The sequence below is a fragment of the Emydura macquarii genome, unplaced genomic scaffold (assembly GCF_026122565.2).
Source record: "Emydura macquarii macquarii isolate MOO-44397 ecotype Brisbane River unplaced genomic scaffold, CSIRO-AGI_Emac_v2 contig_2205, whole genome shotgun sequence".
NCBI lineage: Eukaryota > Metazoa > Chordata > Testudines > Chelidae > Emydura > Emydura macquarii.
The window spans coordinates 22,401,434-22,418,883 of NW_027132342.1; the positions used below are offsets into that span (position 1 = coordinate 22,401,434).

The following is a 17,450-nucleotide window of genomic DNA, read 5'->3' on the forward strand; positions in this document are numbered from 1 at the left end:
TTACTATAAATTACATTTGGTATATTATTTCCTGCATGTTATTTTTTCCATCTTGGCTTTCATGTTTCATTGTGCTGCTTATTAAATCAGGATACAATGCAGCTATTCATTATTATGTCCTGTGTCTCTAATATAATATCCACGTTATGTCTTTTTATGTGCCAATAAAAACTTAATGAACAAGAGATGACTATAACTGACCTTTGCGGAGGCTTCCTCTGTCAATAGCCATGAAGAGAAATTCTATAAAACTTATAACTGATGGCAGGACTTTTTCCTTGTCTATTGGTCTGCCAAAAACAAAGGTACAAATGTTTATCTCATTGCTAAAGTCAGACACCAGATAACAGTGGGTTCTCTCTCACGTTTATCTTATATTAAATATAGAATTCAAACAAGTTGATTATTAGTAAACAGTTTTGCTAAGTCAATTTCAACCTAAATCACAGCACCAATGACTACTATTTAAGTCTTTCTTCCATGAAACGTCATTGCACTGGCTGAGCATGCTGTCTAGGGACTGAAACAACAAAATTCTAAGGGCTGTTTCATGCCAGCAAATGTTATCTACTGAAAAGGAAGGCAGAAGACCTGCATTCTGTTACCAGCTTTGCCACAGACCTTCTGGGCAACCTTGGGCAAGCCACATCACTTCTGTGTGCCTCAGTTTCCCCATCGGTACAATGGGGGTAATGATACTTACCCTTTTCTTTGTAAAGCACTTTGAGGTCCTACACATGAAAGCCATTATACATGAGCTAAATAGCATTATTATCAGATACCAGACAATAGTAACACAGAATGGCTAGCATCCTCACCTAATATGAGGAAGGACAACAAGAGCAGCCCAAGGATGTGAAAGATCAGTAACATCTTTGTTTTCTGGTAACTGGATTAGAGAGAGAATATGATCCAACACTGGCATTTGTTTCCTTTCTCCATTTTTCTTACTCCTCTGTTGTCTTGTATTGTATCTAAAAATAAAATCAAGTTTAATTGGTAACCCACAGTTTAACAACATCAGTTGTACCTTTCTCCCCATGACATGTAAAATTAAATTGGCTCCTTTTAAGAAAAGGCTAAGCTTGACATTGACTTGGACAATACACTTTTTGATGGCATTTTTCACTATCTCCACAGCACAAAGTACCACACTAATGTGGAAGGCACTGGAAATGGTCCATAAAAGGTTATACGCATTATTCAGAGTTCCAGCAGAATTGGGGGCTTGCTCCTGTTCTGTGAACATTGTAATTCCACTGATTTTCAAGTATAAAAGAATAGTGTCTTTTTTGATGCTACTTTTGTGTTCAGTAAAGGGGCTCTTTCACATTTCCAACCCAGCTGTCAAACCAGCTCTACTGCAAGTGGTTCCCAAGCAAACTGATCCAGCTCCTAGAAAATAAATCAACTTTCCTCCAATACAACTGCAAGCACATCTGAATTTGCAATGGGTTGCAAATCCATCCAATTCCCAAAATGAAGTTAGTCATAAGGGAAGTTTTCCTTTTGATACCTAAGGGCCTCCCCATTTTCCCCGATTAGAGAGCAGTATGTAGCTGTAGCTGCATTATCCCAGGTGCAGAGCTGGGACTGAATTGTGACTATCTCCACCTCGCTCCATGGGGGGGGGGGGAAGTGACTGCACCAGCCTGTTTCCTGGCGAAAATTTCTTCCCCCATGTTGCTGGCTCAGCTGTGCTGTTTAGTGCATTGGGTTGGGGAGGGCTGGAACCTTTGTTTCTTCCCACTCCTCATCAATCTGCACCAGATGAAGAAGCAGTGTTGTGACACAGAGGGTGATGCTTCCCGCTACACCGTTTGGCCATCCATGGTATGGGCACCCCATGCATGGGAGCAAGAGCACACTCGTAACTAAGTGCTTAATAATCACAAAGGCCAATGGAGAAAGAGTTCACTTGCACAACAGAGAAGAACGCATTTTTATGAAACCAGTATTATTTCACTGAAGCTTCATGGATATAGAGGAATGAAGAATAATGTCCCTCTCCCCCCACAGGCAAAGATCAGTACTCCCCTGCAGATTTATTATGAGAAATGATGAATTGTACAAAAACAGCTCTAGAACGGAAGAATCCTGCTTACACTTGATTACCATCTAAATGGAAATGTACTTTAAAAAAAAACAGACTGTAGGAAAACATGGAATTCATCCTAGCAGAACTATTTACTGTGACTGCTGAAGCTGTTCCTTCATAATCATTTCTGGATATTTATATTGCAGTATCACCCAGAGTTCCAGATCGGGATGGGGACCTGCCTGTGCTGAACAAAATATTTAGGAAAACATGGTCCCTACGCCGAAAAAGCTCAAAGTTTAAAAGACTAAGTGATATACGAAAGTCAGGCTGGGGCGAGAGATATAACAAACACATACAATTTGATTTGCTTTTCCTTGGTCTCTTGCCCCTGATGTCCATATCCTCAGGAGCAAAGAACACTAGGAAGAAAAAATATTTCTATGTTGTTTTGAGATGAGACAAATCTATACCCAGGACAAATGATTCACCCCTCTCTCTGACAGAAATGTAGTAAGTAATTTAAATGTCCAGTGCTGCAGAGATTATTTTATGTCCTCAAAGGAAGAGTGAACACTAGGTGAAGTGGCAGTTCTGACGCCATTCCCAGTATGCTTGACAACACTATGTTCGAAAGCTTTCCAAAGAGAGCTCCAAGGTAAGTGTCTGTTAGGTGTGATGAAACTTACCCTATAGATGGTTCTGTAAAAACAAGGGGATACTTTTCAAAAGCCATTGAGCCAATAGTAGGCGGTTCTGCTTTCTCCAGAATGAGTTTAGCCAAAATTGCCATGGCCTCATCCCTAGCTAGAGCATCATCTCCAGAGAAGCAGTCTTCAACATACTCTAGAAAGCATGGAAGAAAAAGCTGAAAGGAAAAAGAGATCAAGATTAACACGCCCCTCCAATTCGGATCAAGCAAATCAGGAATCTGAGACACCAGCGCCAGGGAAGCCAAACTCTGTGGGATGAACCATCAGCATACCAAGGTTTCCTCCAGTTCTGGTGCCTCCGGTCACCCAGACACTGAGCATCAGTACCAGAAAGCCCTTGAGAAACCAATGATTTGACACAAAGACACTGGCCTGTTCCAACTCCAGCTTCCCCACAGAGCTCAGGATCCCCAAGCTCAGCCCCCAGACCCTGAAAAGAATTTTGTTCCCCCCGACTTCATGCCCCTCCTCAGAGCCTGGTCCACCATGCTCAGGCCCCACCCACCTGACATCCCTGGTTCTCTATTTCAGCCTTCGCAACTGCCCCACAGAAATTCCTCTTCCCCACCCCCTCCATAAAAATCCCAATCCCACGTCTTCCCACTCGTTCCCCTCCCAGCACCGTCCATTTTCCTCCAGGAATGCAAAGACCTGCTGCCCCTTCAAGCTCCATTCACTGCTTCTGTTTCTTTATCATGGTACCAAAGACCAGACCTCAGCTGAGGAAATTGGCTAGCAGTTTTTGGAGGAGCTTGTTATGGTAGGAAACCTTTTATCCTCCCCATTTATTCTCTATTGCACATTCAAAAAGGGGACTGCCTTAAACCGAGAGCCTCTCTATATACTCCTTGCAATTTCCCCATCGCTCTGGGTTGTGCTGTGTGTGTAAAAAGGATCTGGAAAGAGGTGAGACAGACACTCCAGATAGAAATCACCAGACTACTGATACCTCCACTGAGACATATCCCCTGTTAACTAATCTACCATGAAAGTCACAAATACCATAGACAAGTTATTGGAGAGAGCGGGGGAGGGGAGACTGAAAATGTGCATCCACCATGGGTGTTTAGCTCCTGTCGAATGCAAAGCTGCAAAACAACCCTAACTAGAGACCACTAGCATCTCCTTAACTCCCGTACTATGCCTGCCCCTTCAATGACCCAGCAGGAATCCCCTGATGAAATTCTATGATCTGTATCTGGGGGCGTTCAAATTAGATCATTACAATGGTCACTTCTGGCTCTTAAAATCTATGAACTTGTAAAGAAAACACATTTTTGCGTTGCCATTTTCATTGTTCTATTGATATCGACTAACAGCCTCTTTCATTCCCATCAGGTCACATCGAAGACCCAGAAGACGGATAGTCCAAATGTATGTCAAATTAAAACAACAGAAACGACTCATCATAGGAAATGGAAACATATATTATGAATTTGCCAACTGTAATGGTATTTCTCTGTTCAGCAGTTAAAAACAACTCTCCATCAGACTCAGTCCCATTCACGCTCCCCCAGAAACAACTCCTGCATTACTCATCTGACTACCAAATAAAGAAATGAATTGAAACTTCACCTACCCGCTCAAACTGTTTCATTGAAAACACTGTTTTGGAGAAATCCAAAAGGAGGTGCCTTTCAAACCCACTTCCAAATACCTGTCAAATGAAAACGAAAGGTTAGTAGGGGCACATAAGCAACACACACTTTATTTGTTCATGATGGGAGTCAGGACATAAGGGCTATGTATGTTCCTTCAGCGCACAGTTAGTGCTTCTTAGTGTTGAAGGGAGCTACATATAATACCTACCCCGTCCCCCTTTCTGACCCTACTAACGCTTACACACGGGTAACTCAATGTACATAAATAGTTCCATTGAGTTTAATGGGATTACTCACATACACAGAGTAATGTGCAGAACTTGACACGCCTGCCAGGGTTGATAAGCAGAGAATTAATCCTACTAAGCCAGAGACCAACACCAAAGACCAGACAGGCTCAATAATTGCTCCAGCCTTACTACATTATTGTGAAAGAATTTTTTTGTTTCATCTTATGTAAGAAATACAAGGGCGGTATCGCCATTGCTTAGTTTAATTCTGCAAATCTATTTTTCCTATAGCACAACTAGTTGGCCATATTAATTACTTTACAAATATGTACAGTAACACATGAAAACTGAAAGTCCAAAGTAAATATTATCATCTCACATACACCACAATCAACAAAACAGATTAAAAATAAGCAAACACTAGCAAGGCTGCATTGTGTTTGAAGGCCAGTCAGCAGTCCAACAGCATCAGCAATGGTGTTAAAATATACCTGTAACTTGCTTTAGAAAATACTGCCATGCTTGGCAAAGGGCCTGAGACAGAGGTCACTGAGGTCAAAGGACACTCTACTGGACAGGTTAGCAGGCTGGGAGTCAGGAGACCTGGGTTCTAATCCCAGCTATACCAGTGACCTGCTGTGCAACCTTGGACAGATCACTTCACCTCTGTTTCCTTTCCTGTTCTTTGTCTACTTAGACTGTAAAGTGTCTAGAACAGAGACTGTTGCTCATAGGGTCTTTGTACAGGGTCTGGCACAAAGGGGCTTCAATCCCAGTTGGTGCCTCTCAGCACTACTGTCATACAAATAAATAACAGACTTGGGCTTTGGATCAGTCCCTAAATTTACCAGATGCATTGACTGGGGCAGGGAGTGGCTTGTACCTCATCTGTACCAAAAGGATGAGAGTAGCCATGTGTAACGCATTTCCTAGTACACTCCATATAAGGACTGTGTGTGGCAATCAACTCGTTCTAGAAAGACTGGTCTGCAGTCCTTCTGTTGCAAAATGCACTTCGTTACCTTCTCAACGGTGTCCTTAGTCACAGTATCTGGCAGGAAAACATTCTCAGAAAGCAGCAAAACAGAAATCGCTTTAAGCAGGGTCTTACAGCAAGATGCTGAGAGATCAGGCGTTTGTGACATTTTTGTTAATGTCTGCAGAACGAGAGAGAGGGAGAGAGAAAGGCAATGTCACACGCATCGCCTTCTGGGACAATGACTCCCCGCAGCCATGCCACAGGGGATGAGAACCCTTGTGGGAGCACGCCTTCACAGTTTCTCAGGCTGCTGCCTTCTCCACAGCAGCATAGCTCCTCCAGGAACCACGTCTCCACATGGGCCCCCCACAGCAGCAGCAGTTTTCCATGAGCACTTCTCCCCCTCCCTCGCTCTCAGTGGAGGATTCACTTAGAGAAGGACATTCATAAGATCACGATGACAGGGTCAGCATTATAGTACACAGGGAAATTCCCATGGATTTACTGGGGTGACTCCCAAAAGTTGCCAAATTGACTTGGGCAAACCTCAGCACACCCGCACAATCAGAGGGAGTAGGCAAGCATGCTGCAATTGCTCTGGTTTCCCACCCTCCACCTCTGTGCTCGGTAGCCAAAAGGATAATCTGACCCACCTTACAGACTGCTTCAGGTTGAGAGATTTTGGACCCATCTGCATGTTCCACTAGAATCAAATATACTTGCAATATCCTCTCAATCTGTTCTGAGCTTTCGCAGCAGCTGGCCTTAGTTATTTTCTCCTGCAGTTCTAACACTGATTCCTGCAAAAGACATTTCACATGAATGATCAGATCCAGTTGCAGATAACACTAAACAGAAGCAATTCTGGTAACTTCATGTTTCACCAGCCTGATAAACTATTGCTAGCTTTCGTATTCTGATCCAACAAATTAACCTTTCCCGGGAAGGAAAGATATAGCCAAATGGTTCCCATAATCCAATAATTAACATCTCACCTTTCTTGGACGGCAAAACAAATGCCTTGAAAGGTGAAGTGCTCCTTCACAGAAGGTTTACAGATTGCATAGCAAAGAAAACAGGAGAAAAAACAAATACTTGTGCTTTAGCTACATGTGAATGCTTGGAACCAGATTCTGATTACAACTGATCTCAGTAACTCCACTGACTCCTGAGGTGAAATCTTGGCCCTATTGAACAGTGGGAGTTTTGAAATTGATTTCATCCTTCTTGTATACTAGTGTGAGATCAGAATCTGAACCAGGGAATGCAAAAGAAGTAATTACATAAAACTACTCCTAATAGTGGAAGGCGAAGAATTGCTATTATAGTGGTTGGAGTGGGAAGAAAGGATGAGAAGGATTTTCACTGGCAGATAAAACCATGACAGGGAAGCAATAGTTACCTTTCCCAAATCCCAACCCAAACCACACAGCATAACTGCACCAGTTCAACCACCATAGAGCCCTCTGTACCCACAGAGGAAAGGCCAGGCTTTCCTCTTTACTGCAACATTTATTTTAATGTTTCCACTGCAGAAAAAAAACACACCCCACACCTTTCCTTTAACACACACAAAATGTTATTCTTGGGAGGAAGATCATCTTTTTTTCAGCTTCTCAGCAATGAAAACTTACTTCCAAACATGTGAATAGAACCTCTAAATGCTCCTTGTAGATATGCATTGCAGCTGATTTTACCATATGTTTGAAAGCTTCTCCAACAATAATCCATGGGAGTTTAGCTTCAATCTCTGTAACAGGTCCCAGCTTTAGCAGAATTAACTTGATAGCCTGTGGAAGGAAAAGGCCAGTCTTCATGCTTAGAAAAGAGATTTAGAAACTCTAAAATCCTTTAGCCTTAGAATTTTTTTTTAAATGTCGATGTGATGCTTTACTAAAGCATTACAGGGATTTGGATCCTCTATCAAATTGTCTTTTTTTTCCCCCAATACTGTAGAGATATCATTAGTATTACCTTATAATAAACAGCACAATTTACATCCAATATCCACTGAAGCAAACAGAAAGACACCTATTGCCTTCATAGACTGTGAGATCAGGCTCTAATATAGTGACGTCCTGTATTAGGTATTTTAAAACTTTGTAATTTTCCACTTGGTTTATATGCTCAGGATGTTTACCTTCTCAGCACAGGAGTGAAACATGTTCCTAACCCCCTTGCACATCTCAAAGAGTAATTGTCCCACACCTTCCACTTTTTCTGGGTGCTCTCCCAGGTCAAGAAACATTAAATTGAAGAGTTCATTTTTATCAGAAACCTACAAAACAAAATTCACAGAACAAAAGTTATCTTCAGTTCAAACTTATCAAATGGAAAGAAATCATTTAATGACTCCTGGCAGTGCCATCTTGCTCCCCTACTCCACCCTCCAACAATTCAAAACTTGTTCTCTCTTCAATAACATCTGTAAATTGAATGGAGAGGAAGATTCAGATCCCCAGCTGGTGTCATTCAGTGTAGTTCCACTAACAACGCTCATTCAAATCAATGGGATTTAAACTCACGCTGAAGTGCTTTGATGAACAAGGGATGGGATTGCTCACATGCTTAATGTTAAGCATGTGCTAAGTGCTTTGCTGAATTGGGACCATAAGGAGATGTCACACTGAATAAATGGTAGTAAACTAGTCATTGGAACACTAAGGTCGTCTACACTTACCTGGCAATTTGGCGGCAGTCAACGAGAGTTATGCAAGCTACGCAGATTAGACTGCTGTGCTTCCTTTCTGCGCGGTGTCTCCACGGAACTGCGCTGACAGGAACTGCGTTCCCGTCAACACAGCATTACGCCACTTGAGGGGGTGGTTTTACTGCGTCAACTTCTGGATCGATTGAGCGGGTCTTCACTGACCGCTCAGTCAATCCAGACAGGTCAATCTGATGGCAGCGACTTTGCCACCTTCAGTGTAGATGTACCCTAAAAAAAGGGCTGGGCCATTTTAAATCAGAATTCAGTAATTAAGAGCTCTATCTGATGCTGCAACCAGACAGGGGAACGCGGCTTGAACTTCTACCCAAGACTTTCAAAATCCTAAATTTTTGGGTGCCCAAATTGAGGCTCCTTAAGGGGGCCTGAATTTTAAGGATTAAGGATCAGCAATTTCTGAAAAATCAAGCTCCATTCAGGTGCATCCAAAATTCAAGGCACCCAAATTCTCCAGTCATTTTAGAGATTTTTGGCTTCTACACATATTGGCTTACTCAATGCCAAATGGCTATAAATTCTATTCCCTACCCCCATCAAAATGATGGCAGTTTACTTTTGATTAATTTGGCTAGAAAAGTTATGTACTTAGATTTTTCATGCTCAAATGAAGCTCCACAGAAATTGTAAATAATGCACCAAAAAGTTTCAATCCATTATTTTAAAAATGCACTGACCCAACATGTAGTGTAAAAACTAAGGGTCCAATCCTGCAAGGTCCCACTGAGCTTTCTCCTTATAGGGAATTCTCTAGAAAATGTTGGTAAGGTGACCATGAGCGCTTCAGCTTCACTGCTCTTAAAAAAAATCATCCATACTACATATATAGGCAGGGCCTGATCCTGTCAGATGATGAACAGTCCCTCAGTTCCCACTGCACTACATATAAAGCCTCCTATAAAACTTTTGTCACTGCACAAACAAAAAACAAACAAACCTCTGAGTGGAGAGAATGCTAGTTTGTATTTTATTAGCCCCTTTATTCTCTAGAGGGCCCCCATCATCATTACACATGACAGCTGTGTTCAGTATTTGTTAGTTTGAAGCCGCGGGCCACTGTGGAAAGTTTTTAGCGTCATGTTGATAACACATCACCTACCTTCCTCATTAGAAAGGTGAAGCTTTCTGCAGCAAAGTTTCTGATGTGTGGTTTGCTGTGCGCCAACAAGGTACTGTATAAACTACAAATACAACAGGCAATTAAAACCATTCAACTCACACTGAACCAGAGAGTGCTTTGCCAACAATTACTTTGTTAAAAAGACAATTAATTCTGATGAGTAAGAGGGGCATTTATTTACATAAAAATATAATCTAGTAACTGTAGACCGATAAAGCTTACCTATATATATTGGTCATATCCTTCACCATCAGTCTCCAGAGGTATTTGTAAAGGTAGGAAAGAGAGGTAAACACCCATTCTAGCAGTTCTGTGTCCTGGGTATCCAATAACATGGTGATGGTCAAAAAAAAGTCTTGAAAGTGAGGGTAGAAGTCTGTCTGGAGATCTCGAGCCAGCTGTACCACTAGGCTAGATTTCAAACAACGAATGCCAATGTTAGTATGTTTAAATCCAAACACCTAAACAAGCTATAGCTCACTGCTCCATTGTGCAATCACATTGCAAAGGTGCATGGCTCTCGTGGGAGTACAGTATGCAGGTGCTTTGGAAGGAAAGCTGTTCCCATATCTTATGGGAACACCACACATTATGTTATCTTGAATGAAAGGAGTTTTTAAACTGTAAACACACCAACCAAGCCACCCCCAAAGAATTTTATGTTTAGGTGACATTAAAAATGAGGCTCAAACCAAGAGCAGCCATGAACATATCAGTGACATGAAATGAGCTCACACCAACATGCTTCTTGGCCTGTTGTAGAGATTTGTTTGGTTATAATCTAGTAGTATTTTTTAAAGTAAATCTCAGAATTAGCATGCTATTATAAAAGACACAGGCATATCACTGGTATGGATCTCTCAGTACCCATGCATGCAATGCAATTCTTTCCCCAGTGATAACAAGGACATGTATACAATGTTTTGACATGATTCACACACTTTTCACCCTACATCAACACAAAGGCACTGAGTTTATTTTTACAGTGTGTACTTACTCCAAAAGGGGCTGATAAGCAAGACAGTTTTTGACTTGCAGATGCGTCTTCAAGCTATGCACTATGGCATCCTGATAATACACCAGCTGGTTGAATGACTGGCATTTGTTGGCCACTTCTTTGTAGAATTTCACTGTGCAAAAAGCAAAGGAACACTTAAGAACTGTGTTCTAGTTACTGGTAAATAAAGTATTTTAAAGAGAACACCACTCCTCTAGAACCCAATCCAAAACCCACTGAAGTTGATGAAAAGACTCCCATTGATTTCAATGAGCTTTGAATCAAGACCCCAATCCTTCTGGGTTAGGATATATGTATTCAAGGTAAACAAATTCCACCTTGTAAAGCATGATCACATTATGCAAGCAAAGAGGTCAAATTAATTTAAAACAGTTTACTATAAAGAGATACCAAAGTGCTGTGTGAGGTTCAGTTCTCTCCATTTCTGCAGTCCTTCATAAAAGTAGGTTTCAACCTCCTGTTAGAAATCAAGATCATGCATGAGCCAAACAATCTTAAATGAAAACTATACTTTCAATGTAAAAATGAGATGATAGGCTGAATAGATGACGCACGATCAAATGCCTCAAGTATTCATTTGAGAGAGATTTAAAGAAATGTTGATGACTTCACTTCAAAACAGCATCCGTTACTAAAACAGTTTAATACTTAAAATATATGGCAAGATAATGCAAAGTGCAAAGCCTTATAAGCTCTTGAATGTTTTATTATCAGAGAGTATCTTTAAAAAGTAATGTTGATGTGCGCAAAACATACTTCCAGATTTTACTGTAATTTCACAGTATACTCCCTAATGAAATCCATGATCCTGTAAAGACTTGCTTAAATGCAAACACTCTGAGTTAGTCCCATTAAAATCAATGTGGCTATCCACAATGCACATTGAGCATGTGTGTATGTCGTTGTGGGATCGGGACCTCACTTGATCAACTGTTTTTGTTCCCTTACCAACAAATCTGAAACACTGACTTTCAATGAGACTTAGGCTCCTAAATGCTTAAGTCACTTTTGAAAATGGGACTTAGCCGTCCAAATGGAGGAATGCCTAAATACCTTCTAAAAATCTGAATCTTGGTGAATATACATTTCTAAAGTGCTCCGGAGAATCTTGGTCAAAAGATGTTATAGAATTGTGAAATTATTATATTGTTCTCACCTCAGCATAGCTCCCAGTCCTGTCAATCCGATGAATAATATCGATATTAACATTGCCTAAGCGTTCAGAGAAGGTGAGAAACTGTAAAACAAAAACTAAAGTCAATTACTTCCTTTGCTCTGTTTATTTCAGAATGATCTCTTTTAAATTAGTCTCAACAATATACACTGTATAACTGAAGACATTGCTTTTAAATGAAACACTGTCATATAGTGTAGGCCAGGGCTCCCCAGACTACGGCCCGCGGGCCGCATCCAGCCCAACGACACATTTTGACTGGCCCGCTCCCCCTTCTTGGCCCTGCCCCTCTCTCACGTGGGCCCAGCGACGCCCTGGCCAAAGCAGCACCACTCCAGCCCCAAGCAGCACCGGGCGGCGGCCGCTCTGCCTCCCAGATGTACCCCTCTCCCACGTGGGCTCAGCGCACTGCTCCTGGCCCCAAGCAGTGCCCCACAGCAGCTGCTCCCTCCTCCTGGCCCCACCGCTTCCCCTCCCGCCTCTCTCCCTGTGGGTCCAGCCGCTCCAGCCCACCATAAGAGCAAGACTGAGTGGTATGGCCCTCGCAGCTGAAAGTTTGGGGACACCTGCTGTAGGCTAAAAATTCAGGTTGTGCAAATAAAACTGCACTATATATAAACATAATTTTGAGTTTTTATGTCAATGAAATCAGTCTTTTTGTTTAACTGGGGGAGCGGACAGAAATATCTGCCTGTGGTGTTTACAGCCAAACACCACAGCTCTTGTTAATGCAGAACAAAACAAACAAACAAGACCTAAAGCAGACACTTGAGTTTCATTTTCTAAGTGGGGTGAAGTATACTTAAGTAAACTAAGAGCATAAATGGAGGATGGAGGGGGAAGGTAAATATTAGAGTTTTTAAATGATTACAGTTTTCAGTGCTACAGTGATAGCTTTTCTAACACATCACAGAGAGCTTGATCCTCCTTTGAGTAGTGTCCATGCTGAGCCCCATTATCTTCAGTGGATGGGTAGAGCTAGAGACAGAAGGGGAAGCAAGAGGAGTGTGTGTGTGTGTGTGTGTGTGTGTGTGTGTGTGTGTACGCACGTGCACATGCAAGCGCCAATCCATTTGCATGATCACAATGGAAGATGCACTGTGTGAATAATCAAAGGTCTTATAAGTAACACAAGAACTTTTTAAACAAATCTGAAACACTGACTTTCTTCAGTTCTCAGAACACTGCTGATGTACAGGTGTCTATAAAAATATTAATGACTGCCCAGAACACTAGTTATATTTCAGTATATGGAGTCTTTCCAAAACAAAGAATTACAGGAAATATTTTGCAGGTTTTAAATAGATACTATCTGGATTTAAAAAAAAAAAAATTCGGACTGATTAGTTAATAACATGCCCTGAATTCTTTTCTTTCTTTCTTTTTTTTGTAAATGCCTTTCTAAAATATTTTATTGAGGTTTTTCTCCTCCCTGTAAATGTGTTTCTAGGCTCTTTTCAGCAAGGAAGGCAGACTGACTGATTTGGGAAACAGTGAAAATGACTTCATGCAAAATATTGTCAAACACATAAAGTAAGCAAACTAGAAAATTAAAAGAACTTTTTTTTCTATCCCCTTTCAGTTATAGCAATGTTAAATATTACTTGTAACTATAGCAGGTACAAAACATTCAGACAAAAATGTAATAATCCAGTTAATGCTGTCTATTTAAACATGTTACAATCATGTAGTATCCTTTTTGGGATATTCACATTACAGGGATTATTAGGACTATTGCATATTATTGCATATTGCAAAAAACCTCAGCAAAATAAGTTTGACTACATCAATGCAGAAAAAGTATCTGAAAGGTTTCCTAGAGCCAAATCATCGCCTACAGCAGAAAAACATACAGGAGAGAAAAAATGTATAGACTATTTTACAAGTGCTAATCTGTTGGAGACCTATGTTGTCTAGGCATAATGCTCTCATCATGCAGATAATCTAAAATCCTGAAGGAAATCTTTGAGACTCATAACATCAGAGCAAAGAGACAGGGAATCCCTCCATCTGAATCCAGGCAGCATTCCCTAGAGTCTTGTCACTATACACTCTATGCTCTTCCCAACCCTGTACTTTTACTCTCACCCTTACAAAGGGAACAAAATCAAGCACTTGTAATTTTGAGGTGACAGGGCCTCCAGTAAATCCGGTGGAAATTTCCCTGGGGGTTTGCCAAAGGATTTTATCTCCAGCCACACCTCCACCTCCCCTCTTACACTCACATCAGTTCTGCTCCACAACATTGGGTGCCCAAGCATAGATGTGCTGCTTGCTGCCTTGGGCATCATGTCATCTACCCCTGATCAAAACATAGCTAAACGATACCATGCTGATAACACAAAAGCTCCCAGCAGTCACCTCTGCACTACGGCCCCCAATAATACCTCTGGAGCCAAACTGATATTGACAATGGTAAGAATGTTTTACAAAAATTTCCCTAGCATAGATGAATGTGCAGATACCCAGTAACACGTGGCACATCTATGCTAGTGGTACTCAAGTTTCCCTAGTATAGACAAAACTGGGCCCTCATGGAGAAGTAACATGAACTCAGAGACAAGGAGGAAACTACTGCTTTGGCTCTCCCGTCCTCTAACCAAAGCAGGATTTTTTTCTTTTGATTTCCTCCAACTCCACACACAGTGTGGGGAACGGAGAGGAGGAATTCTGATAAGGTAGTGAATGGTGGACGGTCAAATGAAATGAAACTCATTCTAACGAGAAATACAAAGAGAGATCGGGGTAACCTCTGGAATCTGAACAGCCAATTATTGGAACAGCGCAATTAGATGATCAACTCTTCACTGCCAGGACTGCCTCTTCAGGCCAGGGCCCAGCACATCATGGGCCTCCCAACAATAAAGAACAAGCCCAGGCCAGCAGTGGCTGGCTGGGAACGGCTTGAGGATGAGGAGGGGGGCACCCCCGTTTTGAGGCAAAGAGGGACATTCCCAGCAATGCACGTGCTCCTGTGTAAACACGGGGGGAGAGGTTCGTGTCTCCAGGAGGCCCGTGCTCGGGCAGCGCCCCCCAGCCCCGGGGCCAGCTCGTTAACCCGCCTCCCCCACGGGCCGGGGGGCGGGCAGGGGGCCGGAGCGGTGTCCGATGACCAGGCGTCTCCCCGTGGCTCTGCCGAGGGCCGGCTCCGCCGGGGGCTCGGGCAGGGCCAGAGGCGCCGCACTCACCCTGTACGTGTTCTCGGACTTGTGCGAGGAGGATTTGGGCTTCATGGCCCCCAGCGGGCGGGCTCGGGGCGCGGCAGCCGGGGCTTCCTCCGCGGGGCGCCGGGACGGGACCCTCACACACGTGCGCGGCCCTAGCTGCTGGGGGCCGCCATCTTGGCTGAGCGACGCAGGGGCGGGGGGGGCTGGGGGAGGGAGGGGGAAGGAGGGGGGGACGCTGCAGGGTAGCGGCGGCGGCGTGGGAGGGGCGGAGACGCTCCTCCCGAGCCGGCGCTGCTGCGGTGTGACAGGTTCGGGGCGGGGATGGGGAGCCGCCGCTCGGAGGGCGGCGCGCCGGCCGGCCGGCCGCAGGGAGGCTGCCCTGCCCTGCCTGTACCGCGCCGAAGTTGCTTCGCTGGCCAAAGGAGACGGAGAGTCCTGCCTGCCCCAGCCAGGAGCCCTGCCTTCACCCGGAGCCGCTGGTGGCTGCGCTGGGGCAGGAGGATACAGCGCCAAGCACATTTGGCAAGACCAGATGCGGCAGGAGTTGAACTGGGCCTGAGACAGGCTAACCCCAGGTCGAAGCCAGCTTGAAAAAAAGACCTGTGTCGTGTGCCAGGCTCCCTCTGGCTCTGCCCCTCCCCGTTCAGCTCCACTGCCTGCCCCTGAGTGCTCCTGGCTTTCCCAAACTCCATCGGCCTCACGCCCGACATCTCTGTTGCTGCTGCAAGTTTCTTTATTGCATATTGACCAGTCGTGGTAATTTCTCCCTGCTGCTGCTGCTGCTTGCTAACTCTCTTGAGTAACCGGGGCACTGGAGATGTGTATATTTATTTGGCCACCTCTGCACTACAACAGCACAGCCACATGGCACTGCGGCTGTCACCACAGCACAGATATTTCCTACATCAAAAGAAGGGTTTTGTCCATTGCTATATTAATCCAGCTCTCTGAGAGGCAGTAGCTAGATCAACAGAAAAAGAATTCTGTTGGTCTAGTTGCATCTACACTGGGGGGTGGGGGTTATGTAGACCTAGCTACAGTACTTAGGGTATGCACGTTTTTCACAGCCCTCAGCAATGGGTCAATTAAATGTTTTAAATGTACACCAGACCTTAGGAAGACAAATACAGCCTAGGCTTATGCTTGGTTGTTACAAAAGGACATCTTTGCAATCAATAAGAGCTAGAAACTTGGGGGGGAGGAGGACGGTTGTTTGGTTTTAAATAAAAATTTAAGCTCTTGAGAGAGCTTCTTATTCATCCTGGGCAGGTGGATTTTTCAAGCCCTGAATATGTATACATCACTACTATATAATAAGTATTAGTGGGATAGTTGTTAAGCACACCTAGCGTATTTCCTTTGTACAGTGTTAATGACGATAAACTAGTTTAAAGTTATGTTTATTTCCATCTGTTTTAGGTCCTTAGATGACCCTTATAGTTATAGTATCTGAATACCTCACAATCTTTAACATATTTATCCTCACAGCACCCCTGTGAAGTAGGGAGGTGCTGTTATCCTCATTTTACAGATGAGGAACTGAGGTACAGAAGTGACTTACTCGAGGTCACAGAGGAAGCCTGTGGTGGAGCAGGAACTTAACAGAGGTCTCTCAAATCCTAAGGCTAGTGCCCAAGCCACTGGACCTCTCTATACAAGTATCTTCATGTTTGATAATCTGAAATAATATAATGGCTCTGCTAAAAGTAGTTATCAAATGAAAGCAGGTGTTTCAGTGTAAGACTCCTGTACACATATGTATACCATATTTGACATGTTATTGTCCTATTTGTATAATAGTATTTATATTGCATTTTTGCTTCCCACTAAAGCGCAGAGAAGAGTTATGGATGACAGTGCTGAAACACCCATAATATATGGCAGCCTGCAACCAAACCAGAAATGTACAACAATACAACACTGATGCTCTGAATATTGCATTCCCCCTACACACACTTCCCATGTGAAACCTTTCCTAGATCTAGATACCTGGGATGTTAACTTAGGCTGCACTTGTACACTGTACCATGCTAATAAACTTATGGAAATTGCTGAGATACATGTGCTAAAATTTAAAACACCCCCACTCTCCCAAAACCTGACAAAAAACCCCACAACACACACACTGAGGAAGGCAATTGGGTCCTGTGGCTAGCACTAAGGACGCTGTTCTAGTCCCAGCTTGGACTTTGGCTTGTGTAAATTTGTACAAGTCACTTCACCTCTCTGTACCTCAGTTTCCTTATCCTCCCTCTCCAATTGGGAGGAAAGATGGTGCAATGGTTAGATTATAAGCCTAGGATTTGCGAGACAGGGGTTCTATTCTCACATGCTTGTAGTGTGCCTCAGATCCCAGTATGTAAAATGGGGCTTACTATCATGTTTGTTACAGTAATGACTAAGATTACATTTACATTATAACTAGGGGTGTGATTCCCCTGCCTGTGTGCACCTACTCACGCTAGCTCTCATCAAGCTTCCATGAGTAGAAATTGCAGTGTAGCCAACATAGTGGCAACAGAAGCACCGCTTAGCTATGCTGAGTGTCCATACTCATCGGCTTTAGACAGGCTAAGCCATGTCTCTGCAGCCGCTACTGCAGCTACACTGCTATTTAGACTTGCGCTCTCTCAGTGAGAGCTAGAGTGAATGTGTGTACACAAGCAGGGGAATCTCATCCCTAGT

The 17,450-nt window shown here is 43.3% G+C and overlaps 1 protein-coding gene across 1 annotated transcript in view; it reads right to left on the minus strand.

Moving 5' to 3' along the window:
• The window catches only part of UTP20 (UTP20 small subunit processome component), a 78,442-nt gene extending 63,523 nt beyond the window's left edge, over positions 1-14,919 (minus strand). The window contains exons 1-14 of the mRNA XM_067559718.1: positions 14,787-14,919; positions 11,581-11,661; positions 10,815-10,881; positions 10,404-10,536; positions 9,629-9,817; positions 9,386-9,467; positions 7,702-7,839; positions 7,196-7,351; positions 6,215-6,361; positions 5,605-5,739; positions 4,331-4,408; positions 2,728-2,906; positions 819-974; positions 202-290 (exon numbers count right to left, since the gene is read on the minus strand). Of these exons, the coding sequence (XP_067415819.1) occupies positions 202-290; positions 819-974; positions 2,728-2,906; positions 4,331-4,408; positions 5,605-5,739; positions 6,215-6,361; positions 7,196-7,351; positions 7,702-7,839; positions 9,386-9,467; positions 9,629-9,817; positions 10,404-10,536; positions 10,815-10,881; positions 11,581-11,661; positions 14,787-14,831 (1,675 nt within the window). The 5' untranslated portion in view covers positions 14,832-14,919. The remainder of the gene's footprint in view (positions 1-201; positions 291-818; positions 975-2,727; positions 2,907-4,330; positions 4,409-5,604; positions 5,740-6,214; positions 6,362-7,195; positions 7,352-7,701; positions 7,840-9,385; positions 9,468-9,628; positions 9,818-10,403; positions 10,537-10,814; positions 10,882-11,580; positions 11,662-14,786) is intronic.
• Between the last annotated feature and the right edge of the window lie 2,531 nt (positions 14,920-17,450).